Source organism: Abrus precatorius, unplaced genomic scaffold (assembly GCF_003935025.1).
Source record: "Abrus precatorius isolate BTA unplaced genomic scaffold, Abrus_2018 Scaffold3, whole genome shotgun sequence".
Taxonomy (NCBI): Eukaryota; Viridiplantae; Streptophyta; class Magnoliopsida; order Fabales; family Fabaceae; genus Abrus; species Abrus precatorius.
In genome coordinates this window covers 4,468,623-4,485,264 of record NW_020874373.1, presented here as the reverse complement: position 1 = coordinate 4,485,264, position 16,642 = coordinate 4,468,623, and the positions used below count along the sequence as shown (strand labels likewise).

At 33.2% G+C, this 16,642-nt stretch overlaps 2 protein-coding genes across 2 annotated transcripts; both read left to right on the top strand.

The window, feature by feature from the left end:
* Window positions 1-1,241: 1,241 nt before the first annotated feature.
* Window positions 1,242-8,837, top strand: LOC113861025 (vacuolar protein sorting-associated protein 51 homolog). Its single transcript, XM_027493622.1, has 20 exons — window positions 1,242-1,430; window positions 1,520-1,659; window positions 1,812-1,866; window positions 1,976-2,083; window positions 2,169-2,267; window positions 2,420-2,497; window positions 2,715-2,792; window positions 3,085-3,189; window positions 4,517-4,617; window positions 4,723-4,790; window positions 5,305-5,378; window positions 5,530-5,596; window positions 5,914-6,023; window positions 6,126-6,395; window positions 6,479-6,589; window positions 7,640-7,711; window positions 7,797-7,847; window positions 8,063-8,293; window positions 8,380-8,556; window positions 8,718-8,837. The coding sequence occupies exons 1-20, from the start codon at window positions 1,242-1,244 to the stop codon at window positions 8,835-8,837; spliced, it is 2,304 nt and encodes a 767-aa protein (XP_027349423.1).
* Window positions 8,838-10,973: 2,136 nt separating this feature from the next.
* Window positions 10,974-16,165, top strand: LOC113863417 (DNA replication licensing factor MCM7). Its single transcript, XM_027496987.1, has 15 exons — window positions 10,974-11,126; window positions 11,218-11,285; window positions 11,377-11,436; window positions 11,511-11,734; window positions 11,956-12,133; window positions 12,418-12,540; window positions 12,654-12,743; window positions 12,855-12,997; window positions 13,230-13,407; window positions 13,679-13,870; window positions 14,086-14,258; window positions 14,346-14,549; window positions 14,710-14,875; window positions 15,066-15,287; window positions 15,972-16,165. The coding sequence occupies exons 1-15, from the start codon at window positions 11,090-11,092 to the stop codon at window positions 16,074-16,076; spliced, it is 2,163 nt and encodes a 720-aa protein (XP_027352788.1). The 5' UTR covers window positions 10,974-11,089; the 3' UTR covers window positions 16,077-16,165.
* The last annotated feature ends 477 nt before the right edge of the window (window positions 16,166-16,642 follow it).

Genomic DNA, 16,642 nt, shown 5'->3' with positions numbered 1-16,642 from the left:
TTAATTTCTGACTGTTGACCCATGAGACATTCGTCCCCATTGGTGTAGACCTACCCAGTCTATTTTAAGAATAGATCAACCCATTTTAGTAGATTGGTGGCGGCGATCAGGTGGATTAACCCTTTTCCCCAATACTAAATAATGACATGCGTAATTCTTAATTTTATAAAATTTGATTATTAAAAATGCAGTACACCTTTTTCTAACCCACACTTTGAAAAAATAAATTTAATTAATTATATATTTACAATTTTAAAAAATTTAATTATTATTTGTTGTTATACTTTATTAAATTTAAAACATTATATACTTCAGTTAGAAACTTAAAAATAGATTATAGTTTTAATTTTTTAAAAATTATTTAAAATAATCTATGTTTTAAAAGTTACTTATCAATATTTTTATTATATTTTTACTGTAAAAAAATAATTAACCTATTAAACAATTTAAACTTTATGAACATACGTTAATTTTATTAATTTTATTTTTTTACATGTAGTTTCATTTTTGTTATTCATTTTTTATTTAAATATATTTTATATTAAAAAGTATTATTTAAAATATATTACGTTTAAATGTATGATTTTTTATAATTTTTAATTAATTATAAAAAAATAATTAATTTAAATATTATATTAATATAATACTATACGTGTTTTAAGATATTTAATATAAATTAATTAATTATACAATGAATTTACCAAACAATTTTAATTCTATAAATTTGTTGTATAATTATACATTTTCAATTACAAGTTTATAATGTTTCAATTAATTTTAACAAAAATTACAAATTTACAACTTTTATTTTGTTTTATTGAATGTTATTTTACTGACAAATATAATAATATTAATTAGAGTTATGTTATCTTTATACATAATTTTAATAATTTTGTTAATATATTTTTTTTTTATTTCTTTCAATTAAATAACTTATTTTACTTTATGTTTCCGTAATTCACTTAATCTGTTACCTATAAAACTACACAAAGCTTATGTTCAAACGGTTTATTTATTTATTTTTGGTGAGTATTAATTAAGCTTTACGAGGGAGTGAGAATAACATTACAGCATGATCAGCATCGTTCCCGTGTTACACAGCTGAAAAAGTCTCTTACCATCGCAACAACATGGAGTTGTAAAGTAGGCTATGAAAAGCTTGTTTCAGACGAAGGCGACATAATACATTTCAGTTGCCATTTCCTCAGTCGCTTGCTATTATAATCAAAAAGAGAATAAAAATGGAAAGAACGGACGCGAACGACACGCCGTTGGATGACAAAGCAAGGAGAATGAGAGATCTGCTATCCAGTTTCTACTCTCCAATCCCTTCACCGTCTTCCAATTCCGCTAATGCATTTTCCAAACACGCCTCACCCGACGACATCAATTCCCCTTCATTCCAACCCCATCTCCACATGAACGCCCTGGTAATTCTTCTTTTCTATCTTTTTACTTCTCAGATTGAACCAACGATACGACATTGTCGTTTACGGTGTTGAAACAATCACTAATGAAGGCACGCAAGTCGAATTTGGAAGGGCTACTACAGAGACACGTTGAAATGGTAGCTGAAATAAAGAATCTCGACACTGACCTGCAAATGCTCGTCTACGAGAATTATAACAAGTTCATCTGCGCCACAGATACTATAAAGAGGTTTAGTTTAATTATAATTTGAATTTTCCCCCTCCTGTTAACCTTTGCTACGTCACATGCAACTTCCATCTCGTGAATATTTTGTCTAGATCTTTTCACGTGTTCGTTTTACAATATATATACATGTTCTCAGGAATTTGTTTGTAAAACAGGATGAAGAGTAATATTTTGGGGATGGAAGCAAATATGGAACAGCTTCTAGAGAAGGTAAGCGTTCGTTAATTATTCAATCCGTTTTGAGATTTGTTGTTTTCATTATAAAGAAGCAAAATAAAAAGTAAAATGTATGAGTAATCTGCATTTTCCCCCAATGTAGATAATGTCTGTGCAGTCAAGGAGTGACAGCGTCAACACTTCTTTATGTGAGAATAGGGAGCATATAGAGAAATTGCATCGGACACGCAATCTTCTTCGTAAGATTCAGGTATTAAAAGCAACGATACTAGTTTTACGCATGATGATTTTAACAACAGATGTTTTATTCATTTTTCATTTTTGTTCAAGAGCAGTTCATATATGATCTACCTGATAGACTAGGCAAGTGCATCAAGTCTGAGGCCTATGCAGATGCAGTCAGGTTCTACACTGGTGCAATGCCAATTTTTAAGGTTTTGTTTGGCTGATATTACTAATTCAATCTTTTTGGATACTTTTACTGTTTATCTTCTACGGCACGCATTAGGACACAATTTTTCCGGTAAAGCAATGATTTAGGTCGTAGATGATATATCTTTCGTTGTTTTTTTTCCCTCTTTGTTAGACATATGGAGATTCATCATTCCTAGATTGTAAGCGAGCATCTGAAGAAGCAATAGCTATTATAGTAAAAAACTTGCAGGTATAGTTTTTTTTTGCACTTTTATGCTTTTTATCGTCTTATAACTTGATACAAGGCCTTTACTGGATAGCTATATAAAACTTACTATAAAATTGGATAAGGCTAGCTTTGCTCTATCCATCCCTTCTAAATTAGTTCTAAACATGATCTAGAAGTTTAAGGAATGATGTAAACATTAGTTTTCTTCGTAGTTTAACATTATTTTTTTTCTAACCAGGGAAAGCTATTTTCAGATTCTGAATCAATGCAAGTGAGAGCTGAGGCTGCAGTACTCCTTAAGCAGTTGAATTTCCCGGTTCGTACTGATTTTCTTTTTCTTAGAAACGGCATTTTGTAGTAGTTTTGTGAGTTGAGATGGGCCTCCTTGAACCATTAATTATTTTCTGAACATTTAAAATAAATGGCAGAAATGAATTTATATATATGTATAAATTTATTTTTTCTTGCATTTTGTGAGATTTATTGGGATCGATCGTACGTGTCTCAATTACTCTCATCCTATCCCATTTTGTAGAGAAAAATGACACTGTTATCCTTGGTTTTATTAGTTAAGGACATATAATAGTAGGTTTTTTATATATTGGCAGGTGGACAATTTGAAAGCAAAGCTACTCGGGAAGTTGGAGCTTTCCCTTACTGACATTCAGTTTATCCCTGAAATAATAGAGAGTGTTTCATCCTCTGCTCATGAGGTAGGTAGTGCTAGAGTATCATCCTTTTGGTTAATGTTCTTTTCCTCATAAGCTTATCTATGGTTTTATTTACTATCTTGTCTTTGTTTATTTAAGATTTTGTTCAAGTGCCATGTTGTGCGTCTCGTATATGTAACTCTTGCATGCGGGTTCTCTCTCAGTCAATAAAAAGCTTATTGAATAGCTTTAGTCTATATAGGGCCACCATTCCCTTTGATGACAAACAGCATTAAAATCACGTGTCTCAGAACAACATTTCTTGTAGAATATATATTTTGTCACAGTATTTGGGAAGACGTATTCAAATGTGCAACTAAAACTACTACATAACGTGTAGAAAAGGATATCAATGGCTAAAAATGATTAAACTTTAAATGCTGATTAAGCATCCACGATTAGTGTCAGACTATTTATTAAGAAATTAGGTTACAGTGAAATAGTGGAGTTTGGATCGTCTCCTATCTCTCAAGTATTATTTGTCTACAGCTGAAATCTCATCCCTCCATCATATATTCTTCTTTAGTTATGGTGCAAAAACTATATCAATGGTTGAGATTTAGCTGGACACTGGCTGGATAAAAAGTATGCTGGAGAGGATCCAAACTAGAAACATTGATGCACTTCCTCTATTTTAAGATAATTATTTTGTTCTTTCTAGTCTTATTTATAAGAGCTTTTCAATTAAATTACATCAATTGAAAAAATTGTTGAAGTTAATAAATTTTTTAGTTTTAGTTTTTTTAATTTCAACATTCTAAATTTATTCTTATTTAAAATCAAACTTTATTATCATATTAATTATTTTTTAAAAGTAATTATCATATTAGTTTTTGAAAAGTTGGAATAATTCAATATGTATGAAGGATAATTTTGAAAAAAAAATTATAAAATTATATAAAGAACTTCATATATTAAGGACTGTAAATTTCTTTTCAAAGAGTTTTATAAAAAAAGGCAGGAAGAAACACAGGTTTAAATTTTGCACTTTGGTTAAAAACATCAATAAATTATCTCAATCTCAACAGAAATACAAAATCATTTGACTATATTACATTTTAACACTATTAATACTCTCCTATTCCAGTGGATAAGAGACATGATCAAAGACAATGATAAAGTTCAAAAAGAAATAATAATAACTTTTTGGCCAACTGAGACAAACTAAAACTTCTGAAGTAACAATTATTTTGGAAGGGAGCTAGTTTCTGTTCAATTTCTTTTCTTCCCCCCCCCCCCCGGGGGGGGGGTGGTCATATCATCGTTGTAGTTATAATGGTTAGGGACTGATGAATTGAACATTCGTGTGTGCTCCTATTTTTTAACATAGGCAGCCGTTCATGAGTTCGTGGGGGCCATTCGTGCATTTCGAGTAATATTTCCGGATTCAGAAAAGCAATTAGTTAAACTTGCTCAAGATTTAATCACCAAGTTAGTATCTTTATGTTACAATGCGAAGTATTGTTGAATTTATTGTAGTGCACCTCTGCCTGGAATTTTCATTTTACGCAAATTAACTTTATAATTGTTATCCAGACACTTTCTAAGAATTGAGGAGTATGTAAAGACACGAATTGGTGCTGCAGATCTACTTGGGGTTCTTCGTAAGTAGCACTCATGCAACTACTTCAGTCTATTAGTTCTGATAATTTAATTTCTTAAATTAACTGAACGAATTTGTTTGTTTATTTAAATCTATAGTAGTTATTCTCATAAACATCAAACAAAACTATTATGATTCTTATAGGTATGATTTTAGGCGTGGCTTTTAATTTTCAATTCATGAATGTATGCAATTCATTTATTCTCTTCTATGTTCTAAGTGATGATTGTATGCATCTATTTGGTCTGTTTTGACTTCGTTTAAGGCCTTTATTGCAATACAGTGCAAATCTAATCATATATATCTTGCAATTATATATGCTTATAACTTATAATAGACAGCGTGCTATATCAAAGTAGTTAAAAGAAGTGTCTTACATAACATCATGCTTTTAAATCACCAATATAAATGTGTTCCCAAGAAATGTTTTCAAAATCAAATGTTAATATGAACAAATGCTTTTGTGTCTGATTTTGGCGCTTTCAAATGTTTAATTACACTCAACTTGGGCACAGGAGTTATCTGGAATGACGTGCTCCGGATGGATGAAGTCTTACAGGAAACTTCTCTCTCTAATCATTCTCTTGAGGTCATCCATCAAAGTTATTCGCTCCATTTTGATTTTGACTTATAGATGCTGTTTTTCAAGTCAGCATTCTCCTTTTCTCTTCACAATACAATCCTTATGAACTTATAGTTTAAAAAAGAATTTTCATCAATCAAAACTATTTTTTTGTCAGTCTGCCAAGGTTGCTGTCAAGCTGTATATTACAAGTGCATTTTCTCATCTAATGCAAGACATCTCAGGTTAGTTCTGTGACTTCGTAGAACTTCTGAATTTTAAGTTCAGCATATAAGTTTGAAATATTTAACCTTGTCACCGTGGGAGAATGAAAACAAAAAAAATTGAGACTGTATGTTTTGGACCTTTTGGCCAATATAACATCTTATTATTGAAAATGATCAAAAGCACAAAATGGAGAATATTACATTGTCAAGGATTCTAGTCTTATAAAGTTAGTTTAACGTTAATATATATGTTTACCTGATTTAAGCTAGCTACAAAAGTAGTTAACAGACACTTGTCTTAATAACTATGCTCTGTGTTAACTTATGTTTGGTAGATTCCCTCTTAAAAGTACTGAAACGGGAGGGAGCAGAGGAGCACTCACTAGAAGTTGCTCTTGATACTAGCATAAAAGCGATTTTCCACGGAGGCGGGAACATTTTGCTGGTAAACAAATTTGTGTACCTACACTCGTAGATATAACATTATATTTATCCATGTATATACACAAAATATCATTGTTAAAAAATTTCCTTTTGTATATTCCAGGATATCCACAAAATTCTAGATGACGACTTGGAGATTGTAGATAAACTAAGAGACTTAATAATTGAATGGGTTCAAGAAGGATTTCAAGACTTTTTTGGGCAACTTGAGGTTCAGTTCCTATTGTTTTCAGGAACAAACAATTCTTCAGTTACTCAAATTCATCGTTTGACAGAGGGAGCCCTAGGTGACAAAGCCTTTCCTAGTCTTATCTTAGTGATGGCACAATTGTCCGCTTTCATTGGACAGACTGCCATCCCAAAAATCACTGAGGCAAGGATCCACTTAATCGACTTATATTTGATATTTGATTCCTTAGAATGGATCAACCTTAAAAATTGCCTTGTAATGTTCAGGAATTAGCAGATTCCTTTTCTGGTTGTAATGTTGGAGGTTATGACTACGGACTGAGCTTTGTTCAGATCTGTCAGAAATTTAGGATAACCGGTGAAAAATTCTTGCACATGGTATGTTTTCAACTTCATAATTTTTTTTTTCAATAGAATTGCAGTTTGTGTGAGCAACTGTGTGTATTTTATCCTTGTCTTTATCACTCTTTTCCTCATTCTTATGCCTTTATTCCTTAGGTATCATACAGTTATATCTAAAGCCTGCTCTATGATGACGCTTTGTTTTAGTAATGTTTCTTTTTTTCAGATGATATTTTTGTTTCCAAGGAAAAAAGGATATTCAAGGATATCTATATAGCTTAGGCCCTTATTACAGTGCCTGTTTTAATGTGAAGTGCAGCCTGCTTTGATGAAGTAGCAAGTTTAGTTGCCTGTTTGTTATTTTTACACTGCTATGCAAAAATTTTTATCCGGAACAAGTTGTTTGAAGTTCTTGGAAAAACATGGGGCAGTTACTCATTGATAGGTTTTAGAGTCTTAGGGAAGAAATTGGAGGGCATGACTACGGGAGGGTACGGTTTGTTCTATTTTTGGGTGCATGTAGTTAGAGTAAATACTTTAATATTTAAGAAAAATTTTCCGTCCTTAGAGTTTATTTGGGATTGGCAAAACTTACATGGTTTAACTTAGATGTACTTTTGTTGTTTTTTTTTTTTTTTTTGTTTTATATGGATATCAGATAGCGAGTAGAAATGTAGAATAGAATGGGAAAAAGTTATCATTCTCTTGTTTGGATATTTTTATGATGAAACGGTTGGTTCTATTCCATACCCCTAAATTGGAGGGACAGAAAGAGATGGAATGCATTCCATCATGCTTCATTCTATTCCGTCTTGTTTTAACGATTCAAATAACGAAACCTAGAGTAGTCATTCTATTCATTTTTATAAATCCAGACATAGACCAAGGTACTTCATATCTTGTGTACAGAGGGATTGATTACCTAACTTTATTGCACTGTTTTCATGTTGTAGCATTCTTTCTCGAGTGCTTTTCTTCTGCACAATACTTATCCTCAATTTATACCTCTTTGTTTAATAACGTTTCTTCTTTCAGAACACAATATGACAGTTAATTAGCATTTGTTCTTAATTTTATTCTTTTTAGTACATAAATATCAGATCTCAGCGAATATCACTTCTCCTACAGAAGAGGTTTGCCACACCTAATTGGATTAAGGTCAGTATGTTTTATACCTATGTTTAAAAACAATACAAGTGTCATCTTTGAAAGAGCTTGAATACTAAGTTGTTGCTTTGCACAGCATAAGGAGCCAAGAGAAGTTCATATGTTTGTTGATTTATTTCTTCGGGAGGTTAGTATTTTCAAATCAATTGCTCAATTTTTCCCCCCATCTTTTAAGTTGTGTTGAGTTGTTTGAGAATTGTACTTGAACACTGGTCTTTCATATATTTTTTGGTCTAGAATATAATAAACATAAAGCTTTATATATCTTTATGCGATGAGTGTGTTTAGTGATTACTTGAAGCAGTGTAGGTACATTCTGATTTATTTTATTGGATTTTCTAGCTCAAAGTTACAGGCAATGAAGTGAAGCAAATTTTGCCTCAAGATATACGAAAGCACCATAGGGCTAATAGTAATGGAAGTACTGCTTCATCGAGAAGTAACTCCTTCCGAGAGGAGAAGTCAAGTCGGTCTAATATTCAGAAGGCAAGGAGCCATCAACTTTTGGAAACACATCTGGCGAAACTGTTTAAGCAAAAGGTTGAAATTTTCTCCAAAGTAGAATATACGCAGGTAAGGAAGAATCATCATATGAGTTAAGCAACATTTAAATAATTGGTTGCAAACAATTTTTATCAATCTTTGCTTGCAAATTGCAGGAATCAGTGGTTATGACCATTGTTAAATTGTGCCTTAAAAGCTTACAAGAATTTGTTCGGCTCCAAACTTTTAACCGGAGTGGATTCCAGCAAATTCAGTTGGATGTTCAGTTCATAAGGACTCCATTAAAAGAAATAGTTGAAGACGAGGCCGCAATGGACTTCTTGCTTGATGAGGTTGGAAAATAATCTTACCTTGAACTTTTTCAAATTAGTTGTATGCTTTTTTTCTGTGAAAATTTTACCTTTGTTATTGGTAATTTTTTTGTGGTACACTCATCTCTAGATTCTCTCATATTCTCTGTATGTGTGCTCTCCACGTTTGACTTTGTGCACAGGTTATTGTTGCTGCTGTAGAGCGATGCCTTGATCCAATTCCATTGGAGCCCCCCATATTGGACATACTTATACAAGCAAAGCTGACAAAAAATAGGGAACAGATTATAATCTCTTCATAAACATGTTATAGAACTGGAAGTGGAGGCTATGATCGATCATGTTGGCCTTTCGTGTCTGCCTCACAGAGACCAAGTTTTCCTTACTTTTTTTCCCTAATAAATTGAATATTTAATGTCCCAAATATTAGAAAGATTAAAAAAAATGCTTTTGCTGATAACATTCTGTTAATAATTGTTGTTCCGTAGTTATATTTTTCACAAACAAATCTCTTGTATCACGTGCTAGATGAGCCATGTATGAATTGTGACATGCCTGTATGAAAGGAATGAAATTGCAAGAAAGTTCCAACTGGCTCAGCACCAAAGGAAGGCGTTGGTTTCAGACAAAAATCTCAAACCGCAGCTAACCGACAATCTAAAAATATTAACCGATTTTGTCCATTTTTAGCGGTCAATGATTTTCTAGAAACTTATTATAGCTTTATATTAAGCTAATTAAAAGTAATTGTGCTTAATTTTTATGACTAGACTGAGTTTCATATTAATGGACTTCATTGGAGTTGTTAAAATTAGACTATTCTCAGTATCGGTTGAGCCTCTAATCTCTGCCCACCCCGCTCAGCAACATAGTTTGCGTGTGGCACCTTGTGATGGAGGACGTTAGTGTTTAAGAAACCTGAAAACGGAAGTATGTGATGTCTAATAAATATGTGGCTACACAAAAGTGAAAAATTGTTGTATGCTAATTATGCTAACTCAAGAAACTAAACTACCTAATCTTCAAGGTTACCACACTATGTCTTACAGTTGTTGTATGTGTATGTTTTGCTCTCCCATGAACAAATGTTCCTCGTCATTTTTACAAAGTTTGGTGTATTGTGTGTCTTTTGAAAAATTATAGTACACACTAAGTTATTATGATAAATAATTTAATTTAACACTTATTTAATAATTATTTTTCATTATATAAAGAAATATGTTATAAATTTGACAATACAACTTGTTAAAATAAACTAAAAATTATTAAAATCGCAAACTATTCAACTAAATTTTTATTTATAATTTTTTTCAATTCCAAACACGTCCATTTTAATTATTTAAACTTTTAACTAAAATCAATCTCCACGTCATAAATTTGAATATTTTTTTAGATAAAAAACTTAATGTATACTTTTTTTCTCTTTGTAATACGAGACTTCATTATTATTTAATTTTTTTAAAATTAAAAAATGATTGATTATTTTAAAAATATTCTTAAGATTTTAAATTCTCATATTTAAAATTTTAATTGATTAATTTATATATTATTTTTCATCTAAAATCTTAACTTTCTATATTTTAATTATTTTTAAAATGTCCTCTTTTCCATAAAATAAAAACTATTTGTGCTTTTTTTACTTAAATTTAAAAAGTATCCATAAATACATGAATCACTTGTATTTTTAAAAATTTCTTCTTCTTTTATGCAGTTTATGAAGTTAGAGAATAGACAAGTGAGTTCACTGGGAATAAACTAACAAGGGTTTGAGAGGGTAAGTAGGAAAAACCAAATAAAATAATGATGATGGTTGGAAGCAAAAATTACACTTTCAATTTAAATAAATTTAATGAGTTTCTCGTATATTATAAGGATATTGTTAAATTTATATTTTAATAATTTTTTTTAATTTTACAAATTAAAAAATAGTAATTATTTTAATATTTGAACAATATAATTAGGAAAAATTAAAAAATTTCAAATTCAAAATTTAAAGTAATTTTAAATTAAAAATAAAAAATATTAAATAAAGATGACATAATACAATAAAATTTAATACCTATAAAGTAAAATTGATTTAAAATAGGTTTTAAAAAAACTCTTAATTAAAACTCAAGACTCATTTTATTACATAGAGCTGGATAAAAAATATTTGTGCTTCTCGTAATTATAAATTTGAAAGGACATTTTTATATTTAGATTATAATTATCTTAATATCTTAAAAATTTAACTACATTTATTTTTTTTAAGATGGATATAATTTCACGTAAGAGAGGTTGTCACTTAGAAATTACTTTCTTTTTTTTCTCAATTATCCTCTCTGTTCGTTTCTTTGGATAGACGGTTCTATTTTTCTTATATTCCGGAGTACTGTTCGTTACAGTGTACCCGACCGCAGCATATCCTGGAGGGTACTTCTTTTCCCGCCAAAAGTTACCTCCATGTTTATAGTTTGGCGCCCAATTCTCAGACTCACTACCTCCAATACATTTTGCTCCTCCTTCTCCTCTCCCTCTCTCTCTTTCTCTGTCGCCGTCTTCGCCTAATTCAACCATGGCCACCAAGGACCTCGACTTCAATGCAGACAAAGGTGAACCTCCCACTTCCTTCTCCCTCTCTCACCTATCATTTTTTCTTTCCTTTTTATCATTCGGTTAAACTCATTATTCTACTTTCCCCAGTTCTGGCGAGGGAGTTCCTTTCCAACTTCGCAAATGCCAACGGCGAAGCCAAATACATGAGCATCCTGGTCAGTTCTCTGTTTCAATTCAACTCTTATCTCTCTTACCTCTCTTATTGAACAGCAAACACGATGACCGTTAACCCTAATTCCATTTCAGCAAGACGTTGCAAACCACAAAACTCGAGCAGTCCAGATCGATCTCGAGGACTTAATTAATGTAAGATTTATTTCTCTATTTTACGTTTCTAATAGATACCGGTGTTCCGTTAATTTTGTTTTGGGGAATTTCAGTATAAAGATCTGGATGAGGAGTTTCTGAGGCGAGTCACTGAGAATACTCGAAGGTATATTGGAATTTTTGCCGATGCAATTGACGGGCTCATGCCGGAGTCCACTGAGGCCTTCACGGATGATGATCATGACATATTGATGACTCAGAGATCTGATGAGGGGGCGGAAGGTGCTGATGGTTCTGACCCGCTTCAGAAGATGCCTCCTGAAATCAAGCGTTATTTGTGAGATTTTCTTCTCTGTTTTTTATTCAACTTCTAGCGTTTGTGTATTCGATAATTGTCTAATTTTGTTTCGTAAGACCAATTTCTCATGTTTTGCTTGGAACGAAATTCAATAAGCGTGAGCATTGTGTGATGTAAAAATATCTGACTGTGCATGGTGTTTGTCCCTTCGTTTTATAATGACGTGATAGTCCTAATATTACTTCGTGAATGTGTTGCAGTGAAGTTTATATTAGAGCATCTTCAAAAGGACGGCCATTTACAATTAGGGAGGTGAAGGCTTCGTATATTGGTCAGCTTGTAAGGATATCTGGTATAGTGACGCGTTGTTCAGATGTTAAACCGTTGATGCAAGTGGCTGTGTACACGTGTGAGGATTGTGGTTTTGAAATTTACCAGGTACTTGATGAAATGATTGCTTGAACTGCTCAATTTAAGCGTTCAAAAGATTTTCTGCAGCAAAAGAAATAAAGGAACTGTTGCATGGGATTTACTTAGTGTGATTCACAGAAATTCATCACAGTTCATGAAATTTCTCTCTATCAACATTTTTTGATTGGCAGGATGTTAAGTACAATATTTAAAGGATTCTAACTATCTATCAGACCTTTTTTGTGGGACTACTATGGAATTTGTATGCCAACAGGTCCTTGACATTGTTATTTTCTCTGCCTCCTAAGCAGGAAGTAACAGCTCGAGTCTTCATGCCTCTCTTTGAGTGTCCATCAAAGCGCTGTAGAACAAATAAAAGCAAGGGGAATGTTATCCTTCAACTGAGAGCATCAAAGTTTTTGAGATTTCAAGAGGTTTGCTCTCTGGTTCAGTCATCAAAGCATATTTATTTTCTTTCTTTTTCATGCAGTTCCATACAATTGCTTATTTAGTTTAGTGTAAGATTTGTGATATTGTTAAACTGCAGGCCAAAATTCAAGAATTAGCTGAACATGTACCCAAAGGCCATATTCCTCGAACAATGACTGTTCATTTTAGGGGAGAACTCACTAGAAAGGTTGGTTATTTCCTGGCGTTAAACTAAAAGTTACTGTCTCACATTATCAAGTATTTGAAGTTTAATGGCTAATTTATTGCTAATGTTTGTTAACTTGTTGTAAATTGTCAGGTGGCTCCTGGTGATGTGGTTGAATTATCGGGGATTTTTCTTCCTATACCTTACACTGGTTTTAGGGCAATGCGTGCTGGCTTAGTTGCTGACACTTACTTAGAGGCCATGTCTGTAACTCATTTCAAGAAAAAATATGAAGAGTAAGTTAGTTTTCAGATCTTTATTGACAATGACTCACACCTTTTTTTAACCCCACGCTCAGCACATTAGTCTGTCTTGGACTTGTTTTTCTGTATGCTGCTTAGCTTTGTGTTTAGTGGGGATATTGCTATGGCGTGCTCGAACATAATAAAATCCACACTTACCTTGTTAATCTTATTAGAGTAGTTTGGGGGAAAACAGCAGCTGCCTAACTGATTAATTCTGTCATAGATATGAACTTAGAGGAGATGAGGAAGAGCAGATTTTACGTTTAGCAGACGATGGTGACATCTACAATAAATTGGCACGATCTCTGGCTCCTGAAATTTTTGGACATGAAGATATTAAAAAAGCACTGCTTCTTCTCCTTGTTGGTGCTCCCCATCGGAAGTTGAAAGATGGAATGAAGGTAATGAACTATGGTTGTATAAATAAAACCAAATATGCTTAGTCAGTTGAGCTTAAACTTTACATAAAAACCATGAATTAGTAGGGATTAAGACATGGCATCAATTACAAAATTAAAATGATATTACTGACTGAATCAAGTAAGGAATTTATGTTTTCCCCCCTCTCCCTCACACTCCAATGCTATTGGTCAAATTTTCTGTCTCCACGCTTATTTTGCTTGCTCTTTGATTTATTGTGTATGCGATATCATAAACTTCATTTGATTGTAGATTAGAGGAGATCTACATATATGTTTGATGGGGGATCCTGGTGTTGCCAAGAGTCAGCTTCTTAAACACATAATCAACGTAGCACCCAGGGGGGTGTACACCACTGGCAGAGGAAGTAGTGGAGTTGGTCTAACTGCTGCAGTTCAGAAAGATCCAGTGACGAATGAGATGGTTCTGGAAGGTGGAGCACTGGTAATGCAAGCCTCCTTTTTAAACATGCAGCAATTCCTTCCATCTATGTTGTGCTTATATTATAGTTCAGCTTGAGAAAAGTAGAAAAATCTGGTGAAATATACATATGAAATGCATCAAATTATTGCTTTATCTCCTGTAATTCAATATATGCGCTTTTAACTAGTTGTTTCCAGGTATAGGTGGATAATATGAAAGGACATTCTGAATTTCAGGTGCTAGCAGATATGGGCATATGTGCCATTGATGAATTTGACAAGATGGATGAATCAGATCGTACAGCTATACATGAAGTTATGGAACAACAGACTGTTAGCATTGCCAAGGCCGGGATCACCACATCGCTGAATGCAAGGACTGCTGTCCTGGCTGCAGCTAATCCAGCTTGGTATTATGTCTTTTCACCTTATTGGTTGCAGACTAGATCTTACAGATGTGCACAGGCATCTAATTTTATCCATATTTTATTGTGAAGGGGAAGATATGATCTAAGAAGAACTCCAGCTGAAAATATTAATCTTCCGCCTGCCCTTCTATCAAGGTTTGATCTCCTGTGGTTGATCCTTGATCGAGCTGATATGGATAATGATCTTGAAATGGCTAGGCATGTTGTATACGTCCACCAAAATAGAGAGTCTCCCGCTCTAGGATTCACTCCTCTTGAGCCATCTGTTCTACGGTAGGATTGCTAACTGCTTTAATCTTTTCTAATAAGATGCTCGGTTGATTTCCTGTTTGTTCTGACTGCTCATGTAGATTCACATAGGAGTCTGTGTCAATGTTCTGTTGTTTTAGTAAAAGATAACTAGAACAAATTGATTTGTTTTGCCTTTATCTAGTGCATACATATCAGCTGCAAGAAGATTGTCTCCTAGTGTCCCAAGGGAACTGGAAGAGTATATTGCTAGTGCATACTCCACAATTCGTCAAGAAGAAGCAAAGTCTAATACTCCACATTCCTACACGACTGTCAGGACATTGCTCAGTATTCTTCGCATATCAGCCGTATGTCTTCATCCCCCCCCCCTCTCCTTTTACCAGTTGACACTTGTTTATTTAGCTCTAGAAATTTAGTTCAGATAATTTGACGGGGATCAATAAAATTAGACATTGCAGTTAGATGGCTCTTCGAGTCCTCTGATCATTTTCTTCTGTTGTCCACGCAAATATTATTCCTTTTTTAATTTCTAAACAGGCGCTGGCAAGACTACGTTTCTCTGAAACGGTTGGTCAGAGTGACGTGGACGAAGCGCTGAGGTTAATGCAGATGTCAAAATTCTCTTTGTACTCTGATGACCGTCAAAAATCTGGTCTGGATGCCATATCTGATATCTATTCCATTCTACGAGATGAAGCAGCTAGAACTAACCGAATGGATATCAGCTATGCCCATGCGCTGAATTGGATATCTAGGAAGGTGAGCTCATAATCATACCGTGTTGACAATCAGAAACTGATATTTGAGAGAGAAATAGTTCTCATCATAGATAGCTGATAAAATTGAAGTTTATATACGTTGTTTTTTATATGTGCTAACTGAATTACCTAACATAACTGTCATAGTTAGACTAAGTTAATTTTCTACATTATGTATAAAATGCTCCTTAAAGTTGAATACTGTCATTATGTAGCATTGTAGAAAACGATTTTTGCTTCAAACTTGAGAAGGGTTTAGATTCAAGTTTGACTGCTGAACCCGGTAGATTCAACAGTAAAAAGATCATGAAACGATTAAATGAATACTTTATTTCATTGAATGAAGGGACATGAACTGAATAATATTGGCTACCATGAACTTAAACGAAATGTTGTAAGGAAATCATTTTAGGCTGGTATAGTTTGAGTAGATACTATTCCTATCTTTGCACCAATTGTCCCTTGATCCGATTTGGAATTATTTACCGACAATGTAATACCTGGATATTAAGTATTAATAAACATGCTAGCATTTAATGTCTACTCATGGCAGTCCTTTATGTTGAAGCTTATATTTTGTTTTAGTTGTGTGAAGCCAGAGTAAGGTCCTGTCTGTTAATAAAATACCTGTTTTGTTTTCCCTATAAATAGTATTCTGACCGCTCAACTTCTGGCTTTCAAACAGGGGTACAGCGAAGCCCAGTTAAAAGAGTGTTTGGAGGAGTATGCAGCACTAAATGTATGGCAGATACATCCTCACACTTTTGATATACGATTTATTGATGCTTGATGCACTTCTTTTCCTCTGTTGAAACATGGTTTGCTGTAATCTGGTTTTAAGAAGCTGGGATAAGAGTGCTTGGTGTAGGAAATGATATTTAGCTTCGGTTTTTATTAGGTTGATGTAGGTTATTTGTATTGTTACAGATAGATTTCCATTTTTTTTTCTTGAGCGCTGTAATTTTGCATATTTAAATTTCTTGAGGTTGCTTCTCTTGACCTGACAAGTCAGCCTTTGCTACATGGGAATAGGAATTAAGAAAAATATTGACCTTGTATGCTTCAAATGGCTAAAGTCGCATGGATATTGAGTTTAATCTATGCTTCGATAAATCTTACGATGTTCCCGAAGTTAGTTTTCCCTGCGGTACCGAATGCATCCGGAGAATGAAATGCCATTGAATCGCCCAAAACAAGTTTTCATCAGGGCCGCAGAGGGTTAAACAAATGACAACAGTTATGTATAGAGATTTTTGTGTATTTTTTTTTGTTACTTTTCAATCAAACTTTGAATTTCATATTAGTGAGGAATTATTTTTATCCTGGTGGTTCTTTTTATCCTTTTTACGTTGGGCA

Bases quoted from the DNA above. Each gene is read 5' to 3' on its own strand.
- LOC113861025 (XM_027493622.1), top strand. From the start codon at position 1,242: ATGGAAAGAACGGACGCGAACGACACGCCGTTGGATGACAAAGCAAGG. The intron at 6,590-7,639 runs GTATGTTTTCAA...TATTCTTTTTAG, and splicing joins GTGAAAAATTCTTGCACATG to TACATAAATATCAGATCTCA. The intron at 8,557-8,717 runs GTTGGAAAATAA...CTTTGTGCACAG, and splicing joins TGGACTTCTTGCTTGATGAG to GTTATTGTTGCTGCTGTAGA.
- LOC113863417 (XM_027496987.1), top strand. From the start codon at position 11,090: ATGGCCACCAAGGACCTCGACTTCAATGCAGACAAAG. The intron at 13,408-13,678 runs GTAATGAACTAT...ATTTGATTGTAG, and splicing joins AGTTGAAAGATGGAATGAAG to ATTAGAGGAGATCTACATAT. The intron at 14,550-14,709 runs GTAGGATTGCTA...GCCTTTATCTAG, and splicing joins CTTGAGCCATCTGTTCTACG to TGCATACATATCAGCTGCAA.